This window comes from Falco peregrinus, chromosome 5 (assembly GCF_023634155.1).
Source record: "Falco peregrinus isolate bFalPer1 chromosome 5, bFalPer1.pri, whole genome shotgun sequence".
Taxonomy (NCBI): Eukaryota; Metazoa; Chordata; class Aves; order Falconiformes; family Falconidae; genus Falco; species Falco peregrinus.
Window position 1 is genome coordinate 41,407,134 of NC_073725.1, and position 26,676 is coordinate 41,433,809.

General features: G+C 39.8%; 1 protein-coding gene across 5 annotated transcripts in view; it reads right to left on the reverse strand.

Moving 5' to 3' along the window:
* Positions 1-26,676, reverse strand: part of FAM171A1 (family with sequence similarity 171 member A1) — a 98,320-nt gene continuing 71,644 nt past the window's right edge. For all 5 annotated transcript variants that reach the window (XM_027777696.2, XM_055805573.1, XM_055805576.1 and 2 more), the window contains 4 exons: positions 21,914-22,090; positions 7,307-7,423; positions 4,752-4,866; positions 1-4,090 (listed from right to left, as the gene is read on the reverse strand). In XM_027777696.2, coding sequence (XP_027633497.2) covers positions 2,386-4,090; positions 4,752-4,866; positions 7,307-7,423; positions 21,914-22,090 — 2,114 coding nt within the window. In that variant the 3' untranslated portion in view covers positions 1-2,385. The remainder of the gene's footprint in view (positions 4,091-4,751; positions 4,867-7,306; positions 7,424-21,913; positions 22,091-26,676) is intronic.

Sequence of the window (26,676 nt, forward strand, 5' to 3'; positions counted from 1 at the left end):
TAAAGAAACAAACCACTGCAATTTAATAGCAACAATCTCACTTTACAAGATAATAATGATGGAAACTTTGCAAAGGAATCTGAAAAAGAATGTAAGTAAAACTCACACATTTAAGACAACAGAAATCTGAAAATTAAATAACACAATAATTCTAGTATGCGGAAGTTTTAACCAGAATGTTTACTTGATGCAGCATTCTGATTAATAAGTCACACTGTATTACCAGAACTTACTGACATCTGATAAATACTATTCCTTTAAAGTACTATTTTTCTGTTCAGTGACCTTGCACTGACCGAGAATAAGTAACCCAGACCCCAGAGCCAGTTCACCTGTGGTCAGCAGCAAAATTTCCAAACAGAACAGGAAAGGACCTGGAATGCATGTGATGAGTACAACATAACTTACTGCTAATACAGTAACTTTAATATTCAGTGCACTCCACAAATATTATTTTAGATTTCTTTCACAACACATACCACTTCCAAACATGAATCGAAACAAAACAGAGGTTGTGGCTTTGTGGATGGAGAGGAGCACTGGCCTGGGAACTAAGAAATCGGGATTCAGTTGCTGGCTCAAGCCTAGACTCCCAGGTAAGACATTCAGTAAGACAGAAATTACAACATTGGCCTCCTAAGAAAACCTTGAAATCTACTGAAAAAAAGAGCAATGAATCCAAGTCAAGGCTTATTATTAAAAATCAAATAGGAACTATGTAATGCTTTCTGTAATCACTTTAGAGATTACATAATAATTTTTTAAGCATGACTGCTGCTAATGCTGTGTAAAAATAATTCAATGAAACATGATAAACTGAATGTATAGGAAGGATTCCACAAGAGTGGAAGTCACATACTTTCCATTCTTTGAATTCATGAAGAAGTGAGAAGTGTGCAAGAAGTGTGAGTGCCTGGAGAAATCTCAGGAAGAAAACTGGTCCCACAGCAAGCATGGCTCCATAAAGAATTTTTGTGATACCAGGATTTCATTTCCAAAGTCTTCAGTGACACTTAAGTAAACAGTTACATTTGTATCAAGATAGGGAGGATGCTTTTCTGAAAAGGAATCTAGATTTCGGTATTGACTGAATTTCATGAGGGCTGCATAAGTAAGTCACACAAGCATAAATATGCACAGCAAAAGTGAAACCAAAGTATTTTTCTTATTAAATAACATAATGTGATAACCACCAACAGAGGAAAAAATCCACAAAGATATTTTTTGCAGTTTATTTTCAATTATAATTTTTGGATAACCAAGCAGCTCTGCATGGAGAAAGCACAGAAGAGTCATTCTGGCACTTTTGGATAGTACATTATTATTATTTTTTTTTTCAAAATTTTTCTAGACACATTCAGTCCACTTGCTCGGTCTATAGTTCACTTTATATGAGCATGATTAGCTCTTATGATTCCAGAGGAAACTAACAATATATACAGTCAATGAAACTATCTTCTTGGCTACTCTGGGCCCTTTAAAATGTCTTCTAAGTCTATCCTGGCTAAACAGAATCCACAATATACATGATAGCTACAGAATACACTGTATTGAAATGAGAAATGCTCAGCACAAAATGGAACTCTTGGCATGCAGCTTAAAATAAAAGGTAGAAGTTCAGAAGTTTATAAAATCCCAAGTAGGGTCAATTAAAAGGAGTTAGCAAAAGAAGGGACTGTTCATTGTTACTGTAAAAAAGGCACTTTGAGTAAATGGGACCAGAATTAGAGGAATCTTAGTCGACACAAAGTTCAGTTTGGTTTCATAAAAAGGCTTCAATGCTAAGGGATGCTACTCAAGTTTCCTGCAGTTTTTCATTAAAATAAATTGCTGAGTAGTTTATAATAAAGGACATAAAATGTTTACAACCAACTTGTAAAATTAAGAAAAGCATAGTATAAGCAAAATATTACTAAAAGCAGCAATGCATAGCCTTTCATTGAGATAATGCACAATATTGGACACCATGTGTCAAACTCTTGTTTTTAAGATACTTTCAGTAGCATTATCAACATAAAATTGGCCTACGAAACAAAAGCTTTACCAGCTCCCATTCATAAGGAGATTGAGGTCATAAACTAACCAAAACAATTTGTCAGTATTTTCAACATCCTGGATGACCAATATCAAGTATATGGAATAACAATCACACTCTTTGTTCAGCTATCTCACCGGAGGCAGCTGTTAAATCAGAGGAATGATTTTAATTCTTTTCTAACATTTACACAGTAATGCATTTAAAAGTTCTTTCAAATGTTGCTCACCACAGTTTGTTTTTCTCTTTTCTCTCCACAACAAAAAAAAGAAGAAAAAAAATCAAGCACTTCCACAGAAAGAATATTTGGCAATTTTATACTCCACTGAATGGTGGATTTTCACAATAGCTCACTTCAGATTGAAAGTCATTAGTGGTCTTTCCTCTCGTTTCTGCCAAGGACTCTTCTTATCTTCACCTTGGTCATCTTCCTCCTCCTCCTCCTCCTCCTCCTCCTCATCTTGAACTGATGTTCTGTGTTCAGGACTAGTTAATGGCTCTGGTTTGGTATCCACAGTTCTTGTTTCCTCCTGCAGGCTGGGCAACTGCACACCACTTCTCTTACTAGTGCCTTCTAGTAGGCATCGTAGAGCATTGTCCTCAGGGCTACAAACTGCTGTTCCACACTCACTGCCGCTTTGGTCCATATCATCCAAGTACACAAGTTGTGTGTAAGCTGTGCTATCTGAAACCTTCCGCTCTCTCTGCTGGTGCTCTTGCACTGGTGGGTGACTCTGTGGCGCAGACAGATGATCTCCTCTTCCCTTTCGGGCAGATTTTGGCTCATTCATGTCAACACCAGAGTCCAAACTGGCATCGTTACTCCCATTCCTACCAGCTCTTTGGAGATCGATGTATGAATGTCTAACATGAGCATTTGAACGTCCATCTAGAGAAACAAACCATGCTCGAGGATGAGGCAATGGCTTCCCACCTCCTAATTCCATCAAAGCCTTTTCTGTAAGAAGCTGCACTTCGCTATTCATTTGAGCCAGGGATGCATCATTAAGTGAGGCAGGAATGGAAATAGATTCAGACATGGAAGCATTTTGTTGACTCCACTCAGCTGCACCTGCATCTTGCAAATGCTGCTGAGATATTGCTTGGGATGCTAACTGCTGGGGTTGCAGCTGCTGCGGGGGGTGCGGAAAAAGCCGTGCGTGAGGGTTAGGAAGCTCAGCCTGAAGTCTTTCTACATCAATCTGCTGGTCAGCTGGGACAACCAGTGGCTGGCTAACAAAAGGGTGTTCTCCTGGCAATTTCATGTAATGACCTGGGATGACCAGTGCAGGCAAAACTTTTCTGTAAACACTGTCATTGACTTGGTCAACAGAATTGCAGCAGATTAACTGACCTGGTCGAGGGAAAGATGTAGGTCTTTCAAGATGATCAACTGAACGAGACATCATACAATCAGCAGGTCTGCAGTCCAGCAGTTCTTTTTCAGGGGCAGAAGGTGTGGGGTATATTTGTTCCTGAATATTGTATTTGCTTCCAGTAGCAATATGGTTCATAGATACTTGAATTTCTCTCTCTTGCTTTTCAAATAAAGGCTGAGACAGCATAGCATTATAACTTCTCCTATATTCGTCTTTGATAGGGGACTCATAGCCTTCAGCTGTTTCTGTAGATTTTCTTGTCTTTAAAGGAAAACTATCTGCTGATTTATGGTAGTCTTTTCTTAGAGACCCACTGGGAGTCAGGTCATCCAAGGAAATTCTGCTCTTGTCTTTCTCCTTCTCAGAAAGCAGCTCCTCACGGGAGCTAAACTCCTGTGAAGTACTGAATGAGTGTTTGAGCATAGGTGTATGCATATCTGCTTCTCCACTAGGTGATACCATCTCCATGTGGACAGCACTGATTAATTCCTTTGCACCTGAGTTTTCAGTGTGTCCATTGCTAGCAACGGACAACCCGCCAGGGAATTCCGACTCGCGACGTGAAAATATTAAATTTATATGGGACATTGAGGTTGCTTGATCCTTCTTAGAAGTGTCCAGCGCTGTTGAAAGTTGCAGTTTCTTATGATGTTGACGTGGTCTTAAACATTTTCTTCTAGAAAAGCCGGTAACAAAAGAAGTTACACATTTATGACTGTTGTACACAGAAACAAGAGCAGCAAGTGTGTCTTAATGGGAGATTTCAAAACAGTGATTAGTATTAGGGGAATTGAGCTTTTATTACGTAACCTAACAATTAAAAGCTTATCCCAGCAGCAAAGATAAAATTAAAGAATAAGTAATGTCAACTGGGAAATATCTCAAGCACCAATTACAAATTGGAGCAAATGTCTGGAGGAGGCAAATACAAAATCACTCATTAATATACACTTGCTGATAGAAGTTTAACACACGTTTTAATATAAGACTAATAGAAAGATCACTTGCGAATGCTTAACAGGTACAATGACAGAGATCTTGGACCTATGCCCATGTTTGACAGGAGGTTTTAAGAACATCTTACAAAGAAAACACAGGTACAGGTGTGTGTGATTCATTCAACTACCATCCTACCCAATGAGTGATTATATACGCTGTACGTAACTAGGAACGTATGAAATTTTTTCTCACTGTTTCTTTCTTCTTCAAGTGATTGCTTGCTTCTTCCCCCCACCCCCCAAATTAAACGTGTTTCAATACAAAAGCTTTTAATATCATGAGCGCAAAACCCCTTTTATTGCCAACATGAACTATGTAGCCAGGATGGTGAATCTTACCTGCAATAATATAAAAGCAGACACAGCAAGACTAGAAGTATGAGAGCCATCCCTCCTAAAATTGCCAAAAGAAACATGGTGTGATAGCTGGTAATGTCGTGTGTTACAACGGGACCTGGAAGGCCAGAAAAGAGAATTTAGACCTGTAATAACCTGCAAACAGAAGAGGAACGACACTTAAACAAAGAGAGGGACATCTTCCCTTGTTATCAGGGTGCTAAGTGAGCAACACCACTGCTCATAGCCCTGGTGTCTATTGAGCAGACCATCTCTGGAGAAGGGAGCAAGTTGTGGAGAAAGCGTGTGCTGGTTTTCATGACTGCAAGGCTAAATAGATCATTTATCATATAGTTAGTTTCAATGGGAGCATGGATCAGTGAATGCTGCCTTCCAGGTCCTGATGCTAACAGTGCACCAAAGCTCTCATCAGTGGAGAAAAGCCATCACAGCACGTTCCAGCACTGTACATGTAGCAGCACTGTGGCCAACAACTTCTCTTCAACAAAATTTGTGGTGCTTTGCACTAAACAGTGCATTCATTGGAAGATGTGTTGGTGCTCTGAAGTCTAGATCGAGCCAAGCCAAGCAGATCTTCAGCAGCTTTAAAAAACAGGCTACTAGTGAAACAGTGTTTTAGCTCCAGGTTTCAATAATGCTTAGTAAATGTTCTAACATACAAATGATGCACACATGTGGACAGCATCCCTTCACAATTATGCATGTGTAACCCTGTTCGTTTGCAAAATCCTTGTCGTGATTTTGAAATAAAGGCCCAAATTTTCATCTTCAGGCAAGGAGGTACAGCACCAGCTGAGAGTAACATGCAGGCACTGTGAAGGACAGCAAACTTGGCCAACATTAAGGTTCTAGATCATGAGGTTTGTAAAAACCTTATCTTTGGATATTGAGTGGTCTGTAGAGCCACTTCTAGGAATACAAAGCTCATTTTTGTGCATTTTTTAGATAAGAAATCAAATAGATCCAATGAGGAGATAAAACAAGCAAAAAGTCATTAATCTCATTAAAAATAACATAAACTATATTGCATTTGGGAAACGTAAGTATTTATACATTGTGTCCCACCACTACCTTTACTTTACAGAACCGATTGATACTGTTGCTTCAGGACATTAAGCAAAAAGAAGAAAGGATAAATCACTTGAATTTTCATGAAAACATTGTTCTCATTGTAACAAAGTTTTAGGAACCCAGATCTATCCCTCAGAAAGAATGAGAAATAAAATACAAGTAGAAATTCTGCTGGTTAAGTTAGTTAAAGCTGCAAGGACAAATAAGCCTTCTCCTGTTGAGTTACAGGCCTCCTAACCTCAGAGTTACAGGCCCAGTTTCATTACTTCCTTGCAGCCTGGAACAGAGCTGAACTGTGAAATGTCTGGCTCAGAGCAGTCGCTTTTTCTTGAAGTACCATTATTTTGTAAAATTCCATTAAATTCAATATGATAGCTTATTCAGATCTGCACCTGCCTCTGAACTCTGTTCATCAATGAGTCAACTGAATATTCCAGCAGTTTCACTTAATAAAAACTCAAATAAAAAGCCTGCATATCATGAAACAACTTCATGGCATATACAAGCAGACTTTAAAAACAGTCCTCAAGTTAGAGTTTGTTTTCTTGGTTAGCTATAGTTTATTTAGCTTACACAGCCAAGGCAAGAATGTTTTCATTTCTACTGTATTTGGTTTTCATCCAGAAAACCTAATAAAGAAAAGCTGTAAGAGGAGCTTTTTTTTGTTTGATTGATTGGCTTGTCTATACACAGAGATATCTCTGATTATTGGTGGTCAAAGAACTAATACTAAGAAATCAGAGGCAGCCACAGACAGAAACAAGGAAGAGCAAGCTGCGACACTGATAACCTCCACAGGCACAGAAGTACATATAATGCCTAGTTCAAAGCCATTTTCTACAGTTATGCCAAGAGGCTTGCAGATGGCAACTAGTCAGCTCATCTACTAATACCACTCTGCTAATACGCTTCCTAGAACTTCTATGCCAAGTTATTCATGCTATAAATTGATCAGTCATCAAGATGATACAAAGTATATAGTCAGGGCAAAATGGGCATCTTCAGAGTAAAGGAAAAAAAAAAAAAGTTGCAATTAATCAATCCATTAGTAAATGTCTAACCCAGGGTGACATTGGCCTTAGGTGAATCCATCTCTTTGGGGAGTTTCTTTACAGAAACTTCACAGTGTGTATTTTTCTACCTGCTGGAACACCAATACATTGATATTATGGGTCTCCTCGTTTTCTAGCAATGGCTCTACCAAGAAGTGGTGACATAAATGTATCAAAACAGGTACACTTTAAAAAGTCTCCCATTGAAATGACTCAGATTTTGAGCACAAGAGTTGCCCCCCACAATCCCCAAAAGATTTTAGCCCTTTACTTTCAGATTTCTGTTTTCTAATAATCCATTATTGATCAAGCTGTGGCATCTCAGATGAGGTCATTCTGAAAAATATAAACATTATATATGAATAAATAATTACTCTGTGCTGCGAATATCACTAAAATTAAATTCCATCTTACCTGGGATAGTAGGTGACATAGCTGCAACCCAGTAGCCCAGCTGAGGTGCAATGTAAGTCCAAGTCAACTGATTTCCTTCTTGTTGTACAAGGCCCAAACTACTCTTCAGCCATGTCCCTGTAAATGTAAAGGGTGTGGGAAGGTGTTACAGATATATGTGCACCTTCCTCTGCAAACGAGTGGGAAAGGGAGCAGTAACAAAGCCTATCAATGTGCTATAGGGGTTGTGTGCATGGCTGTGAAATGGGAGATCATGCCTTTTTGCCACTGGCATTCGAGAGCTCCCACAGGCAGCCATCCCTGTGGCCTTCTCAGAAGCTTTGTACACAAAACCTATTTAAGATTAAATAAAACCATTACAAAAAGGGTTAAAAGAAATTACTTATTGTCATATTAGATTCCCCCTTTTTGAAGAAGGATATTCCCGAAGCTGATTATATGCAGACAGCCCACTTGAAAGCTGTATTTCAAGAGATGTCACATCTCCCAGACCACATGTGAGCTCTGCACACCACCTTTTGATCAGTTCTGGCTGTCAACTTCTAGAAGACTGAAGAAAATACTTCCTCAAAATATTATTTTTCCTATAAAGAAAACAAGTTTATGAACGTTACTGCCAATAAACATAGAATTAAGCTGCACCATCACTTTGATTCAGCAACATCGGCCATTCAGAATATGTACGCATCCAGGAACACTGTTTAGTAATAGATGATGATTTTTTAAAATTTGTTTCTCAAAGGAAATGTAATATTTTTTTAGAATTATCAAATGATCATTCAAAATTAATAAGATTGACAATTTTAAAACAATGTATTTAAGTTCTTTTTAAGTAGTCCAGATTGACAATCTGCACTAGTTGAGAACTGTTCTACTTTCAGAAGACAAATTTTGTTGCAAGAACTGGGCTACGAAAAACCTTTACAACTGGATCAGCTGTAAGCCTTGTGTAATTCGTTAAGACCTCTGATTCTGGGGTTGTAAAAGAAAAAATTCACCTTTGTTTCTGATATATCAGATGTCCAGTATGGCTTGCAAACTGCTCCTGTATTCATTCTCCTTGAATGAAACACAGAATTGCTGGCCTAGTCACTGAGCACGGCCACGGGGAAGCCATCCCAGCACCAAGCAGCGTTTCCCAGAGCTGCAGCCCTAGCTTGGCATCTCCAGCGGGTGCCGTAACAGAAGGCATTAACTCGCTATGGAGGTTCTTCACATGCTTTGGTGGCTGCTACCAGTACAGCTGATCTGTGTACAAAGAAGGCATAAACCCCTCTGCACTTCTGTAGCGCAGCTCTGTATTTCTGTGCAAAGGGGGACAGAATGCTCTATTTCCTTCGCTAAGCTTCAAATTCCTACTTCAAAGGCAAGCTGAATTTTGTACTTGTGATTCCTTTTAAATAGTCTCCTACATGTAATTCCCGAAATGGTGCTTTTCCCCAGGCATCACTCAGGACTAAGCACGAGCATTTGTGGACGACAGCCACCTGAACACTCAGCTCTGTGTAGAACACACAGAAGAGATGCCGTTGCTGTTTTGTTTTTTAAATACCATTCAGATCTTGATGATTTCCTCTGTGTTCCTTAGATTGTCCATCTGTGCAAAGCCTGTACAGATGAGAACAGCTTTCTTTCTTTCTTTCTTTATTTCCTCTCTACGACTGATTTTTCCTGTGTAAGTACACCGTTGAAGTCCACCAGCTCTGGCTAATCATAAACCCATCTCAATATAGTGAAACATTTAGAAAAATACATGTTTGAGAGGATTTCTAGATCTAGGTGACTATTATTGCCAGATAGTGGCTGTATTTGCAACCGAACTGAATTTGCGGGCAACAAGGGAAAGGCATTACTGACTGTAGTGGGTTTGCATGACAAGGGTTTGATAGTGGGGGGCTACAGGGGTCGCTTCTGTGAGAAGATGCCAGAAGCTTCCCACACGTCCGATGGAGCCAATGCCACCTGGCTCCAGGATGGACATGCCACTGGCCAAGGCTGAGTTAATCAGTGACAGTGGTAGCACCTCTGGGATACCTTTTAAGGAAAAAAAAAAATCTGCACCAGCAAGTTGAGACTGTGAGAGCAACCACTCTGCAGACACCAGGTCAGTGCAGAAGGAGGCAGGAGCAGCTCCAGGCACTGGAGCAGAGATTCCCCCGCAGCCCCTGGCGAAGCCCCTGGTGAGGCGGGCTGTGCCCCTCAGCCCAGGGAGGTCCATGGTGGAGCAGACACCCACCTGCAGCATGTGGACCCCACGCTGGAGCAGGTAGATGTGGAGGAGGAGGCTGTGACCCCTGGGAAGCCCGTGCTGGAGCAGGTTTGCTGGCAGGACTTGTGACCCTGCAGAGGACCCATGCTGGAGCAGTTCATGAAGAACTGCAGCCCACAGGAAGGACTCACATTGGAGAAGTTCATGGAGAACTGTCTCCCACGGGAGGGACCCCACACTGAAGCAGGGGGAAGAGTGTGAGGAGGAAGGAGCAGCAGAGACAGCTGTGATGAACTGACCGTAACCCCCATTCCTCCTTCCCCTGCACCACCTGGGGGGAGGAGGCAGAGAAATCAGGAATTAAGTTAAGCCTGGGAAGAAGGGAGGGGTGGGGGAAAAGTGTTTTTCTGATACAAATGGTAGTAAATTGAACTAATTTTTCCCTAGTTGAGTCTGTTTTGCCCATGACAGTAACTGCTGAGTGATCTCCCTGTCCTTATCTCGACCCACAAGCTTTTTGTTGTATTTTCTCTCCCCTGTCTGGCTGAAGAGGGGAGGAACAGAGTGGTTTTGGTGGGCACCTGGCATTCAGCCAGGGTCAAACTACCGCACTGATGTAATTTTCAGTTTTCCAAGTATAATTTCCAGTCTGTATATGAAATAACAACTATTGCTACCCTAAAGAAGGTCACACAAGACAAGTAATTTTGATTCACACTACCAAAAGGACGACAATCTGTATGCATAGATTTGCACATATGGCATCCATAACTGTCGTATCAGAACACCTTGATGTAGCCATTAGTTTACCTCTTTTAGGGAAACTTTATCAGGAATAATAGAATGGAATTGTCCACAGTTATGTGTGAAGTTTCTGGAAAAACTAGGAGAAGTAGATTCATTTTTTCCACTAAGACAGCCAGTATCCCTTCAGATTTTCTACCCGTGCACTTTTGGGGAGGATGTCATACTAATAGCTCTGAACCACAAGATGAAAAATAGCCCATAGAGTCAAAAACTGCTTCTGTCTTGTGCCTAAAATGCCATTTGGTAAGACAACTCCTGTAAGCTTTAACTTTGTAATTTTTTTTTCTGCAAGGTTCAGATAACAAGAATGCAACTATGTGAAACAAAATGTTAAGACTAGAAAAGATATAAAAGTGCTGATTTAAAAAAAAGAATGGAAGGACCTGGGTGATGAATTCATCATGCTTCCCATACTTTTCTTACTACCTCTAAGCCTGCTAAATACACACACAAGCAGAACGCATACGTACATAATTAAGCAAAGTTCATTATCTTTGTAGTCTATTTTTATAGCTACCTCCTTAAGCAGAAGCTATTATTGATTCCCTCACTAGGGGGAACTTTCGTCCAGCTTGCCTTATTCACATCACACTGCATTCTGATGAACGCCATCCTCCTAATGTCTCTTTAAAAGCCTTTTGCCCAGTAACACTGTGCTTGCATAATGCAGCGATCAAGAAGCTAACAGAAGCTGCACTCATTGCTGGTAGCAGAGCTCAGCTGCCATCCTGCCAAACAACCAACAGCTCAGATTGCTCATATTTTAGCAATGAAAGGAATCCCGGTATTTGCAACGGAAGCAGACAATAGCATCTACTGCACAAGGTCAGTCAGGTTTCATCATTGCCTTCTGCTCGTTTAAGTCACCTGTTTTTGCTAATCACTGGATATAATCGAGGAAATGTATTGGTCTGTCTAACACTAGGGAAAAATGGAATTCCCTCACTTTGTTATGGACAGGTAAGACTTTCAAAAGTGTAACAGATATACTCAATGTTGGTCATCTTTAAAGAAGAGTGACAAAGCTTTCCTTGACCATACCCTACACACTAGGATGTGAAGACAGCCAGAAAAGAATTACTTTTGAAATGACACTGTCCCAAGTTCCTTCATCAGGACAACACCAAGTGCAGGTTCCTGGGAACAATGGGTACACAACCTTTTTAAATACTTTCATAGTCCAACACTTTGGTGATAAACCCACCTCTTATAATGCTACCATCTCTTACCAGTAGTCCACTAATGAAACAGAGCACCCTCCTCGCGGTGGGATGAAGAGAATAAAGAACTCAGTCCTTCAGAACAGCAATGGCAGAACAGGTTTGAGCAGAAACAGTTGAAACATGAAGTCCTGTATCATTTCTTGTGTGATCAAATAGTTGAAAGCCAAGACAGTATTACTGAAGGGAACTGATGTGCCTTCAGTATGCTGCAAATCCACTGGGGCATTTCCAGGTATCTCTTGTATTACATCCTTTATAGGTTCTAATATCCTGGTGCTTTTCAACTATCATTAAACACCAAGCAGTGTTCTTGTAGATCCCTACATGCAATGCCTTGCTGTAATGACTAATGGTCGGACCTTCTATGGAGCAAAACCCAACTGCATTGTACTTACTGGCTATGCTCCTAGTGTTTCAAGCTGCCTTGAGTAAGCAAGAGTTCATTGCTATGCAGCCTTAAGAATGAATTCCCTATCCCATCCCAGATTCTTCCTTGCAGCAGTAAACAAGACGTTTTCCTGTTCTAAAAATGCAGCTAGTTACTCTCTGCATCCTCACATACTTGTTCTTGTAAGCAAGGGAGGAGAGCGAGGGGCAGTGAGTAAAGAACTTCCATTTTTCTGTCCATTCCTACCCTGCAAATGGAGTAAGAGCAAGCAGTATTAATTTTTTTTCCCTGTGTAGGCAGGATTACAACTGCAGGAGAACTAAGCAGAAGGACTTAGGAGGGAAGAGAGGTCTTACCCCCTGCATGGCTGTGTTATGGTAATTTAATTTGTTACTCTCCCAATATCCCATAACATCTACTTCCTCCCCGCCCAACTCAGCACAAACAACTAGCTTCACTGCTTATTCAGTTTTGTACGTGATGTGCAGTAACAGTTAACAAGAAATATAGGATTATAAATAAAAAGCAGTACACATAACTGCATGTAATGGAACTGATCATTTTTGTTTGAGACTGATTGTGTAGCTCCAAAGAAAACTTGTCAATGCATCTTTGGAGTAGAAACAGCAAGTTCAGTACAGTTTGTAAGCACTGCATGATTTGGGCCAATTTGCCATTAATACTTAAAGAGTGTCTGATGCTTCACGGAAAGCTTCTATATATAGAGACATTCTTGCTTATAGATCATTTTTACATTTTTCTTCCTCTTTTTCCTCTATTACTACTCAGCGGAGCCAACATGCTGATCCAGGATTCAAGTCAGGGGAGCTGTCTCCTGGCTCAAACTAATGACAGGAGGAGAACCAAGATGTTTCTTAACTCTTTCCTCACCAAAATTATATTTAGTGTTACTGACTTTTTGGAATAAATGGTGTCATTTAACAAATTTCTTCTTTAAAAGCTTATAAAGCAGCTACCCAGCCTCCTTTGTTGTGTATGGAAGCAAGGTAAGAGAACTAACATCATTAATACTACAAAGAATGCAAAAGTGAAAGTACATGAAAAGAAATACAAATCAAAACCCAATCAGATAAAAGACAGCTGACCTACATCTGGCTGCAACAATACCCGAATATCGGTTGAAGATTTCAGCAGAGCAGAAGAAATAAATTCTGCTAGAGAGAAGCATCTTAATACTTCGCAGTAAGTTTGATTTTGATGAACATGCTTATTTATCTTAGGCAGCTTTTAGTACTTGCCAATGGGGGCAAGAACATGTTATCATAAGTAAATTTAACAGCAAAAGGTTTGCACATTAAATCTCCGTTTCAACACACATGCAGCACTAAAAATGTCTTTTTGTAATTTAATTTAGTTTACTTCTAAATCAGACTGAAAAATGGCACTTTCATCAAGGAGAGTGTCCAGATGGGCAGCTACTGCAGAAAAGCCATTACAGAACAGCTATTCAACTATCTCCCTGCACAATTATGTTGCTGCACGTACAGCCAGTCTGCCCAAAAAAGAGATGTCCTATTGTCTTTAAAGACACTAACTACTCCATGTGACAGCTTGCTGGATCCAGGCAGCACAAATGGATCTGTTTTTGTAGTCTAGATGCACGATGCCTCTGAATAAGACATTACTTCCATATTTTACAGCTAGACCTTATTATTTTAAATTAATCTGCAGTGAAATCCAGGGAATCGTATGCTTCTCTGGCTTCCATGTGTGAGACCATGCACGCTGACAATCCCATGCTGCTCCAGCCCAAGCAAACGGCAAACTTCCTACTGGCCTACGTGAGGCAGGACCGCACTTCGTGCGGGCAGGACTGCCACACCAGGCCATCTGCTCTAGAGACACGCATATGACTCCTATTAAAGCCAAGAAGAAAGGAGACAAATCCCCCTCTTGTGTGCTGGCTGTGAGGGGAGTTTGCATGATGGCACTCCAGCACAGAACTCTGCTCACTGGGAGGATGTACAACACTGCTTACTTCAGGTTTAACTTTCCAAGCTGACCATTTCAGAGCCTCCCAGATCATTACTGCTGCAGTGACTCCTGAGGACTTTGATTGTGTATTCTTCCTATCACTGATCAAAACAGTTCTGGTAAATGACTGCCAGAGGAGCGTGCTGTAGTCAGCAGCTTCCCCTAAGGACAGTCATGAAGTCAAAATATTGTCAGTGTTTAAATATACGGTAGCGATGGTGCTTTTTTTCCATAAATTACTTTTACATGTGAGCTTTTGGTAGGAAACTCTTCCATTGATCAAATACTGTTTGCTTTTTGTTTTGTTTCTTGTATCTGGTGATGGGATCATCCAATCCCACTCAAGCAGGGAACTAAAATTGTGCTATTTACAGCATGAATTATTTCCATCCAATAGGTTTGACAAATAAGAGGATTTAATTAGCCAGAAAGCAAATTAAGCATAATCCCATTATATAATTTATTTTTATTCAGAAGATTATCTACCCTGGACAAAAGAATTTTGGAAAGAAAGATACTTTTAACTGTAATACTTAATAGCATAGATGTTTTAAATAAATATTCCTTACTAAGAAGTGCTTTTCTTTCAGCATGGATTTCTTCTGTGATGTCTATGATGTCTTAGGCAGAGATTCACAGTTAAATGGAGATATATGTGTCAAAAGGAATGAGGCAGGTTGTTATCAGGTAGAGTGTGAGACAGCAAATGATATTCAAAGCATACTAACAGTGTTCCTAGAAGTAATTGATTTAGACACTTCAAATGGCAATGTTATAACGTAGAGTTAATCAAGGTTAAGTTTGTGAAAATAACTTCCTAAAGCATGTTCTGACATACATAAATTGTAGCTTTTCATTCTACTTGCTGAAAGCTGCTTATCAGATTACTTCTTCCAAACAAAAATCACCTCTAATCTGTATCAGCACAGGAAGTTTTACTACAAAAGGATGGGGTTATTGGTTTTACTTTTGTTCGTGTTCTAAAATGCTGAAGGCACTAACAGTGGAAGCTGAAAAATTCCTTCTTGAATATTGATAGAGATTACTCTCCTCCTCCCCATCCCCCAATACACACGGGTTTAAAAATTTGTAGCATTTAAGTTAATATTACAATTTTGGTTTTGGAGTTGCTAGGCAACATCAAAAAATAAACGTCCTTGCTCTGAGCTCATACCTTCATTATTCTTCCACTCTTACAGAATTTGCTACACAAGTCTTCCAGGGCTAAATCCTGCTACTGTTCTAGCAGCACCACCGTTATTTGGTGTACTCTAAGGGAAAAGCTTTTAACATCATACCTTGAAGATTTTTGCAAGGAAGTCTAATGGTTCAATTTGTTACTTGTGTCTGAGAAGCTGTGTAGTCTTTGCCATCTCTACTCCTACATCACCTATCAAGCGTTTAACAAAAAAACATGCCAGTTTTCATTATTTAATAATTTTAATTACGTCTGGGTAGAAGACAGGGCACACTGAGAACTGCTTGCATTGCTTTGGTCCCCTTAGCAGTTCCTTCCAGAATGCCAGAACAGAAGAGACTATTAAAGAAAACTACTTCCATACATAATTACTGGTTAACAATTGCATTTCAAAAGTGAAAGCTTAGTTATGCTTGCTGGACCACCATTGCTAGTTACTGGTATATGTGAAAGATGCTGCCCTTAATACTCGCTGTATCACATTATTAATCACATTCAGTCAGTTATTGACAAAATTATTAGAACAAGTAATAAATAAAAGCACAAGGCAATTCAAAACACTGCATGCCTTCTCCTTCATTCAGCCTCACATCACGCTCACATTCAGTTTCTATTTCTCAGGCTGGAACTGGAAGCAGACACACAAGAGATTTGACCTACCATCCCCAAGGCCACAGAGGAAGGCTGGCCCAGGTCCTCCTCAGCCTCTTCCAGCCCCACCCAGAGAGTTCACACTCCTGCTCTGAGCACTCCTGCCTCTATTTCCACCGATCTCCAAGTCCTCTCCAACTCAAGCAGCTGCACAAGAACAATGGTCTTTTCTCCACTTCTGATATTTTGATGTCCACCTCTTCCCACCTCCTACTGCATGCCCTCTGTAGGTGGAGCTACAGGGCCATCTACGTGATACAACGGAAGGTCCATTACTAAACCCTGTTCCCAGAAGCCACACTATTTGTTTTCAGTTTTATTTCCTTGGCTACATAATAGTAGATTATTTGCATATATCGCTACTTTGGCACCAACCCGATTATACTTCAGCATCCTCTTAAGCTCCACCATCATGCCATACCATGTCTGCTTTGCCAAAAACGCAGCTCAGATGGTATATAAGATGGGGAGAGATTGCATAATCCATTCACATCACTTTCGCATATGTAAACCACAACATCCACTTAAAAATCAACCTACATATTGATAAACAAGCACAACTGCCTCCTGTGATCCACCACACCGCTCCAGAGGAATCACGATAGTGAGAACGTACCTCAGTGAGCTACACAGTGAAGCATCAGAGGAAGAGCTTCTTTTCCTCTCAATGCTGAGGTCTGTCTACTACTATGCAATTATATCTGCACCTATTATGTAGATGTCATACGTGGTAAAAAGCTGGGTTTGGTAGCTGCCATTTCTATGGCAACACACAAAATATGAAATTCTTTGAGAGCAGTTAGTTAGAAATCTGTATTCCTCAGTAGTGTTTAAGAATAATTTAACCTTTACAGCTGCGATAAAAAAGGAAGTAAAATCAAATTGTCAAGGAACTTGTGAACTACAGAAATAGTGTAACTATGAATTTTGTGGAGGTTTGGTTTTCTCCTTGTAATTTGCAAATAAATATTACCAATGAATCTGATCTAGAACCAAATGTTCTGGATCTGATTATATTAAATTCAATCTTTTGGGAGCAGGGAGTGTGTTTTCCTGAAACGTCCATTCCTCACATGTAGAAAACCCAATAAAACCCACACAGAAGTGCATGAAGACCCAGGTCATGTGCACAGATGCGTGTAGTCCAAATGCAGGCCATCTGTCTGAGCTCAGAGGCATGTACTCATACCCAGTGTCAGATCTAACAACAGACTGCAAAAGTTTTTGTTAAATGATTATTTTCTATCTCTCATGCAGTGTATGAATGTGATGGCAATCAGAAGTTAACCAAATTCACACCAAAAAGGAATATGTTTTATTTTTAAGCTATGAAAATATAAGTAATTCTTTTCTTTGGATGGGTTATCATTGCTACCACGTGGGAAGCTTAAATCAAAGACTTTTACAAATAATGTGCAGTGAACTAGACAGGTCGATGTACAGTAACCCGCTTACATTTTCTGCCTGACAGCAGCTGTTGCTCTCTCCCTATAAACACTATGAACAAAACCCAAGAATCATTTTACCTCCACAAAATACAGCAAAACCATACTGCAGTCAAGTTTAAGTAGGCACCAATACTGTTTATACATGAGCCTATCATCACAGCTTCTTTTGAGCACAGAAAACATTATCTCCATTTTGCTGAGAAAGGAACATCAGGAAATTCTGACTCTACAAAAAATCAATGGAAATTCTACCATTGAAGGCAGGACGTCATCCAGAAAAAGTAAGTACCAGATTTCCAAATGTATTTAGAAATCTATTATGGCATTAAATGCAATCAGAAAGCACTGACCAAGCACAGCAGAGTACATAAAGTATTATGCTTTATAAAGCTATAAAAAGAGTTCTTCAAGATACTCTTCTCCGTATTCTGCCATTGCTTTACATTAAAACATGGTTGAGATTGCAGGCACTGGGGAAACATCCTCCTCTGTGAAGAAGCCAGTAGTTTAGAGACAGCAAGGTCACGTCAAAGATGTACACCAAGTGTTCAGGGAGGAGGAAGAACAGAGAAGCAGTACTCTGAACTTCATTTGCACATAGTACATGAGAAGTAACACATTTTAAGAAGGAAGAGCAAAAGGGTGGAGGTTTATCTCCTTCACTCCCAGAGGCCTTTGCCAGTGTTGGAAATATTTTCCTGTTACTTGGTGGGATTAATAAACTAGCAGATGCATCAATATTGTCACCAAAAAATAAATCCAAATTCCATATTATGCACTCTGTAATATTTGGTAATATTTTGAAGTCCTTCATACAGCTGTAGATGTGGATCTAGAGGTCTAGGTGCAACATAATTCCTCCATACCACATGGAATGAAACTGAGGGCTTAAGATGGAGAATGCTGGTCTTTCAGTTTTTCTCACTGAGTCCAACGAAAAACAGACACCTTAACATAAAGCATAAAAGATTTAAATGGGGCTGAGGAGAATACAGCTGAGCAAGTGCTGTGTTATTCAGTCCAGCTGGTGGGAGCTGGAAATGATACAGGAGGTACAAAGTTTCATTTCTACTGGGACCTGCAGTATTAATTTCTGACTGAAGAGGACAAGGCTAAAAAGAAGTCCTGAATAGAAATGTGGTGTCCAAGAATAGAGAGATTAATATATTGTAAATCCTACTGCTATCAAGACAAATACACAGGGAGGAAGCCATGATCCCAACCATCTGTTTATGGATAAAGAAAAAACCAAACGTTTTTCAGCCCCTTCAGATTTTGAGAAAAACAAGACTCCGCGCTTGGGGGAAATAAAAAGCCAACAAACCAGAAAACCCCACTGAGCAATCCTGATTATAAAAATGAGAATCCCCATCTTGTTATGTTCAAGCCTTTAAGTGTGTGCTATGAAATAAAACCATTCTCCTACAGTAGTGTGAAACACAAGAGATATGGGTATCTCAATGATACGGAATGATTAAGTTGCATTTGAGTGTACACATCCCTGTAACATCAATGCATCTATGCTTATTATTACCAACACTAAGAGATGCTGCAGAGAAAGGTGGAGGAGTGCATCTCCAACACAAGAGCAAGGTCAGATGTATTAGTTTACCTTAAAACTTCGCCAGGGCATTGACAGTTGTTCTTCCTTTTATTAATTATTCAAAAAGGTGTTACTGCTTTAATTTGCTTGCTATGCGTGCAAGGCAGTGAGTTTGTTTTGTAATGAAAAATCTCATTTGGAACAGTATAAAATAGATGCAGCAGATTGTCTTATTTTGATGTCAGCCTGCTTTTTCTGACTGTGTGTTTCATCAGTGTCAATGGAGCCACCCTCAGCCTTAAGTAGACTATGCCACTTCTCCCCCTTCTCTCCCCAGTCATCTCTCAAGGACAGAAACTGAGGTCATGAAAATACAGACTGTTTATGGTAAATATCCTAAAAAGCCATTAATTATTTTTGGCTGCTGTAATATGCAAATATGCCTAATTCCTGTAGAAACTATGAAAATCTCTGCACTTCCAATCAGATGCCACTGGGTTTATATTAGTACATCATGAGCTCAGCAAAATACATGAGATTCTAAGGATTAAAATATATTCGCAGTATTTCTTTCCCTTCTCCACTCCCCGCTCTAAAAGTGAAAAGTATTTCTGCTTTTTAGAGCAGAAATTATACCTCATGCAGTAATGACGACAACCGCATGGACTCTAAACAAAAACAATAGCTTGCACGAACAAGCATCCACTGTACTGCTCACACACTAGAGAGAAGCCTTGCCTTATTGCCTGGTAATACAGTGTTAGTTTTCCATCTCTGGCATTTACTCAGTTTTCATATACAAGTGTGAAAGTTTAAGCCACTGAAAATCTATTAAGGAGAGACTGCAACGTAACTAGCACTGAAAAAAGCAGCTCCTGAAATGAAAGACACAATCAGAATAACGAGGTTAGAGGTCCTATCCTGACAAGGCACAGGTCTGGCAGTGCAAACGGGATACAAAACTTATTTGCCAGTTAAGGATTTCTTCAGCATGGAGCCATCCCAGTCATCACCCATCCTCTCCCCTTCGCAGTCCAAGCACAATGGGGATGGGGAATGACAGGGTACCACCATGTTCACGCTACATATGGCTAGTTTGACAGCCCTTAGGCTGCTAATGTAGCCTGCATAAGAGAGAGTGGCTGCTCTACTTATTAAATTAGGCTACTGTAATTTAAATTGGTTGGGATGTGGCCAAAATTCTGCTAGAACTGGCATGCTGCAGTCAGAGCTTAAATGCATCTTTGTTCAACACCTTTGGTTGCACAGAAAGATGCCTACTTCAGCTGAAGTGTAAGCTGGAGCTTAAGCATAACGTCTTCAATACCATCCTTTCCATGGCTTTGTGAAGCTAAGTGGCCTGACAAAGACGCGTTTTGTTTAGTGGTCCTCACTCCTTCCCCTTCCAGTAACACAAGTTCTCCAGCAGTTTGGCATGAATCATACAAGGCTGGGCTTGTCTTAAGATTGGAAGCCTCAAGCCTGCCACGGTAATTAACTAACCTGTATTGATCTATACTAATAGATAGCGCACACAATAGGGTAACTAGGCTTTTATATACAAAAGTAAACCCCATATTCCATACTAAGAGAAAGCTTCTGTGGCCCCACCGCAGGGGCACGGAAATTTGGCCATAAATGAGAAAGCTCCATAATCAAAATCAGAATCATTGCACTAGCAGTGAGTAACCAGCAGTGAGGCGGGTTGCAGCTATAACACAGCTGACAGGAAGGGGGATGGACTGCTTCTTGTGGAGAAAGTAAACATGAGTTAGTCTTCCTGGTCTTTTTTTGAACAAGAGAAAACAAAATAGTTTCTAGAATCACACATCAAAACCAGTTTCAGGAAAACCGTAGTGAAACTTAATGCCAGGGCACCGCAAGAAAAGTGCTGTTTCCACAGTTAAGGGAATCCATTCATTGCACTTTTTTTCTACTATTCACTTTTATATCATATTCAGATTTATTCTTCATTAAATTCTACTGCTCTACTCTCTAATACAGCTGAAGTCTGACAAAAGATTTATAGGCATGCTGTTTGAAAATACGTCGCCTTGTTCAGTAAACAGAGGCAGGAAGGAAGCAAAAATGTTATTTCCCCCTTCACCTCTCTCTTCCTCCCTCCCCTCCCCTTCCTCTAACACACTGGTTTCATGCTCATTGCTCTACTTCTAGATGTGATCATAAACTGGCTCAAAACATTTGCCTTGCAGGGACAAAATCCCACAAATTGTCTATACAGATCCACATTTCTGACTCTTCTTTTCTTCCTCCCTTCCTCCCAGCATCTACCTTTCTCACCTTCCATTCTTCTTTTTTCACTTCTTTTTCTTAACAATCATCTGGTACATACTTCAGTAGGCACAGTGCAATAACTGAAGGGGAATCACCAGGACAAGACTTATGCACCCCTTAATCCTTTACACTTCGAAGGTGTAAAGCCAGCCAGCATGGTATACCAGCTAGCAATGAAAAAAAACAAACCAAAACAGAAATAGAGCCTAAACCACATATTTCTGGAAAAATTATTGTTCACAATAGCAAACGTTATCTTGCAATGTACAAAACTGAGTGTATTTTACAGCTCATATTGATCAGTCATTCTGTCTTTTCAAAATATTTCATAATTTTTTTTAATTATTCACATGTACTTTCCTTTTTGATTGTATTAGTCAATCTTAAAGTGATTTATGAAAGCAGTCAGTACTATGTTTCCTATCTGACAGGCAGGAAACTGAGCTAGACAAGAGACGGACCAAAGCTGGCTGCTGGCAAAGATAAGGCGAGTTTCCATTTCTCCAGACTTCCAATTCAATGCTGTAGTGAATATGTGTCTCTGTTTCTCAGTCTGTAGGTGAAATCAAGTTCTTTCAAGATGTTTTTTACATAAAATATTTAATAATTGCAAAATGGTACATTTACAAAAGATTTTGTCTAGAAGTGGCACACAATGCTACTGAAGTATATTTGCATACATACATATATTTGCATTACTTGATCAATAAAACTCTTCTCTCCTTTTAGACAGAAAGCAGATTTCTGTACATTACAGTGAAGACCTTACTATGGTAGCGTCATAAATGAGTGAGACATTAGTTTCAGACAAACGAAGCCATTTAGGGAATCACAATGAGATGTTACCTACCAAATTTTTGGTCAAACCTCCACGCTGGAACGTGTGCATTGTGCTTCAAGTTGCTGTTTGTTGGCAGAGGCACTGTTACATAGATGGGGCCATTCACGGGGATTGGAGTCCCATCACTGTTGAGGAGATGAACACTGACTGCAGTGACAGGGGTGAGGTCATACCTAGTGCTGTTTCCTACCAAGAGAATGAATGAACACTGTGACTACAGAATTTCCCAGAATTTAAGATACACACACCCACATGGTTCAACACTGCAGTACTGCACCAACATATTTCTCAAGGGATGGTAGCAGTAACCCTGCCTTACAAAATTCACAAGACAGACATATATGCTTCTGTATTTTTCACTTAATTTTGGAAAATTCTGAAGACAAGAAAACTCCAATACAAAAATCTCCTGCATATATTTTCTCATCTTAATTCATCTTAAATAAATATCACAGCCATAATCATGGCAAAAAAAAAATAATCTCACATGCCCATATTATAACTAACACACCCCCAAACATGCAGTGACAGGGCAAGGATGATCCACCGTATGTTTAAGAATGCCAGGATGTATTTCCTTTGGCATCTCACTGAAATAAACCAAGGTAAATGGATTACTAGGACCCACAGTGTTATCTTCTTATCTGTGTTAAGATAATAATTATTCTTTATGTTTAAGCTGCATGCCAAAGGATGTTATTTCATGACAGTATGATTTGAAAAAGCATTCTATCCCTTCAACCATTTAACCAAATGAATCAGTGACAGGGATGAAATACCACAGACATATAGATGTATTCAGGGGGAAAATGCTTGAGGTTTAAAACCAAGGAGATCTGGAGCTCAAAACAATAGCAGTAGCAGATTAAACTGGAAGAGATGGAGCTTCTAGTTTTGCAAGGGGCATGAGCCATACAGGTCCACATTGCTGCTACTAGCAGCAGCTGTGCCCTCTCCTTTGTGCTGGCTCCAGGGGTCACGCAGCCACTCATCCTGGTGTGGGGCTAATCTGAGGGAAGGCAGAGGGGTGCCTGGCTGGCAGGGAGCAGGGTACTACCCCTCCTGTAATCCTGGTGCCTTACATCAGTGTAAAGTACCTGCAAAAGCACATTCCTACCCAGCAGTGGTATGCCACCTGCAACGCTGAGGCACAAAAGGTCCTTAGGAACCTGCAGTACCTCAGCAACAGTGCTCATGAGGATGAGTACATTCGAGGGAATAGCAGGAAAGCATTAGGACCTTTATGATTTCTCTTAACAGTTAAGTCTCAAGCGATTGCCCTTACTAAATTCAGTATCTCCAAGTAACAGCTCACCAAAGTTAAGACTACCAGGAAAGGCATGGGTAGGGGGTGGAGGTGCAGGTGGCAAAAGGAAGGGAAAAGAAAGACAAAACTCCTCAGAATTTTAAATTCTTTGGATTTTGCAAGAGGTGCCAAACTGAAGACATGGAAAATAACCAGAAGTAACTTTGCATGTGGCTTATTTACTATAGCATCTACTCTGATGCACATTTCCCCCAGATTTCAAGGCAAGTGTCACTGCTGCATTGCTGACATGCAAGGGCATACACACTGCTTTGATCTACTGCGAACAGAGGGGCAGAAAGCTATCTTCCAGAGGGATGAAAGTATTGAGAAAACAGACACTCTGAAGATGGCCATATAAGAAAGCCACACGGCTAACAGAAAAAACAGAAAAATAAGGCTTGGAATTTCAGCTAGGGCACAGGGGAAGGTTGCCAGCCTACCCAAGCATTTGTATATTATATGCTCCAACGGTGCACAGTATCATCCCCTTCCAGCCTTAGAATATAAAAGACAGATATAGAGGAGAGAATCAGTGGGGAAAAAGCTGTTCCATTATCCCTGATCATTAAATCCACTGCCTCTGCCATGCACCTATAACTTCTGTCAGATTGATGCTTGTCCCCAGGTCACTGGACTTGGGCCCCTAAGTTTCTCAGGTTGGTATCAGAGAAAAATTCCTGTTTCCAAGTATCACAACCTGTCCACATTCTGTTATATACAAATTCCTAATGACAAAAGGTATAATTTCAGGTTGTAGAAACATTTAGTTCAATATCTGAGATTTAATTCTTTTTTATATTTTATTTAATTATAGATATTGAAAGTTCTGACTTTTTTTCCATTACTGTCTTGATAAAGCATACCTGCCTAATATCTTAATGAAATTAGTAAACCTCAGTAAAAACGAGGTTTCAGCTCCAGAAAAAGCATTCTGATGATGAAACACTGCATCTCTTTTACTTAAGATGCACTGACATTTTGCTCAGTACTAGGCTGAACAAATTACATTAGAAGATGAAGAAATTTCTAAAATCCACTGACCTCTGGCAAGAAGAAATAATCCTTCAGTTTGCCACCTTGCACAGTACGTAAATGATCATTAAAAGATAATGTTTTCTCTTTTCTGTTGTGAAAGTAAATTAAAATCAATGCTTATGAAACTCTCACATGCTATAAAACTGATAAGCACAAGCACAAATTAAATTGGAATGAACTTCAATAAATGTCAGCTTTCATTTATTTCTTGTCATTTTTGACATCTGGTGACCTGTAAAGGGCTCTAAAAATAGTCAGAGGAAAATCCACTGTGACTTAGATTTGACTCTTCATAAAGAAACAAATCAGCAGCAGTAATGGTTATTTAGCCAGCTCGGTCCATTACTGCATTAGTTTGGTTAAAAGAACATGATTTTGTGAAACCATCCTACTGCTCTCCAACTGGTGATTAATACAAACAATAAGCTAACACTATACAGGCTTGTCACTACTTGCAGCTAAATTCTTTCAGTTTTTACATTTGGAACATGCTGATTCATGCAGTGAATTTTCACCACTCCGTATTACTACTTCAACACCCAGTTGGGATTTTATGAAAACTGTCGAACTCATAGATAATAGGTTTTGGTTAAAACAACTGTTAAGTCACCCTGGCTAAATACTAGCCAGAGAACTGAGCGGATTAGCTGGGAGGACCTCTCCAAAACTCTACAGAATGTAAATAAACTGTGAAAGAACAGAGGACTAACTGGGAAGGGGAGGAGAGAGAGAAGAGAGGGAAGGGGCAGTGTTCTGGAACACTGCAAAATTCCCATGCAAATTACTGCTAAGTTTTTTTAGAAGTCTAAAATTTGTACATATTTTTCTTTTTCTCTTGAGAACAGAAATACTAAAAAATACCCAGCAGGAGATTATCTCATGTTTTATTCCTTCAAAAGTTTTTCAGGTGAAATCTTCACCATGCCGCTTGGAGATGAAGAAAAGTCAGTCAATCTAAGTTCAGGATTTTAAAGCTCCATCTTTCCACAGCAGGAGAAACTTCTACTAAAAATAGAGGATATTTCACCTATACTATAGTGCACATACAAATATACTGTATTTGTATAATCTGTATTATGCTATACTACAGTATTCAGAAAACAAGGCTCTTTCTCAGTCTCTTAAAACCCATTCCTTTGCTGGTCATTTTGGTCTTTTGTGACATACTTTTACTTGAAGGCTAATAAACATCAAAACCAGGGCCCCTATGCTCAAGTAGAAAAGTTCCCATCATGCAAGCATACAGAAGACTAAAAAACCAAGGGTGTATTCATCTGTTTTGTAGGAGGCTAGGAGGTAAAACAGGAGAATGATGATGTCCTGGTTGTGTAGTTCCCGTGAGAGGTGATTAAAATCTGGCAAGACCTGTTTTCATTAAATAAATGCAATGGTGGGAAGTTGGGTTGCAGAGCACTAAGGAAAGATTTGGGAGAGAGGAATCCCACACACATAGTCAACAGTTTGTTCAGTGGGTTTAGAGATAAAAAGAAAGCAGATGAGGAAGTAGACAGATGAGTGAGATTAAGTGCATTCCTTTGTTTTAAAAAAGATAATGAGATACTTGATAGTGTCTGAGTATGAAGAGCCAGAGGAGACTGAAGGCTGAAGATGAGAATAGGGAGATGACAGAGAGATAGGATGAGGTGTACTCACTGGTGCAGACAGAAGGACTGCAGTAAGGTAGCAGACACATTTGTAATTGTAATAGAAAAGGAGATATTCAGATTTGTACAAAGGGAAGGGGAAGCTTATTTTGTGGGTTGTTGTTTTTTTTTTTTTCTTCAGGGAAAAGCTAGCAAGCTCAATACACACCATTTACACACATTACCTAGCATTCAAAGACACCTAGATCAACACATCACAAGCAAATCCATCCCAAGAAACATCAGGGAGGGACCTCGAGGGGTTATTTAGCCTGCTTCAAAGCAGGCTCAGCTATGCCTATGCCATCCTCACAGGTGATCATCTATCTCTGTCCAACACCATCAAGCAATTGATTCTACAGCTTAAACTATCCTCACCTCAGCAAGGTTTTCCTAATCACTAGTCTTGAATCCCTCTTGCAGCACTGCAAGTCTACTGGTTGCTTTCTAAACCAAGGTGGACACAGAGAAAACTTTATTCTCCTTTTCACACCAGCATTTTAAGAATTTGAAGACTTCTATGCTCAATCCTTCTATTTTTCTCTAGCCTACACACTACCAATTATTTCAATCAAGACTAAATGAGAAGTAGAGTAACAGGCAGTTGCAGCAATAAAAATGTATTACAGTTCTGAATTTAACAGTGATTGTGTTTCTACTATGAATTTCCATTGTTTTCCCTCTGGTGCTAGATGAATCTGCACATTTTTGGCCGAAGCTGGATTCAACAGTATTAACAAAGCCATTGAAACAACACTTAGCTGAAAAAACAGAGTATGAAATCC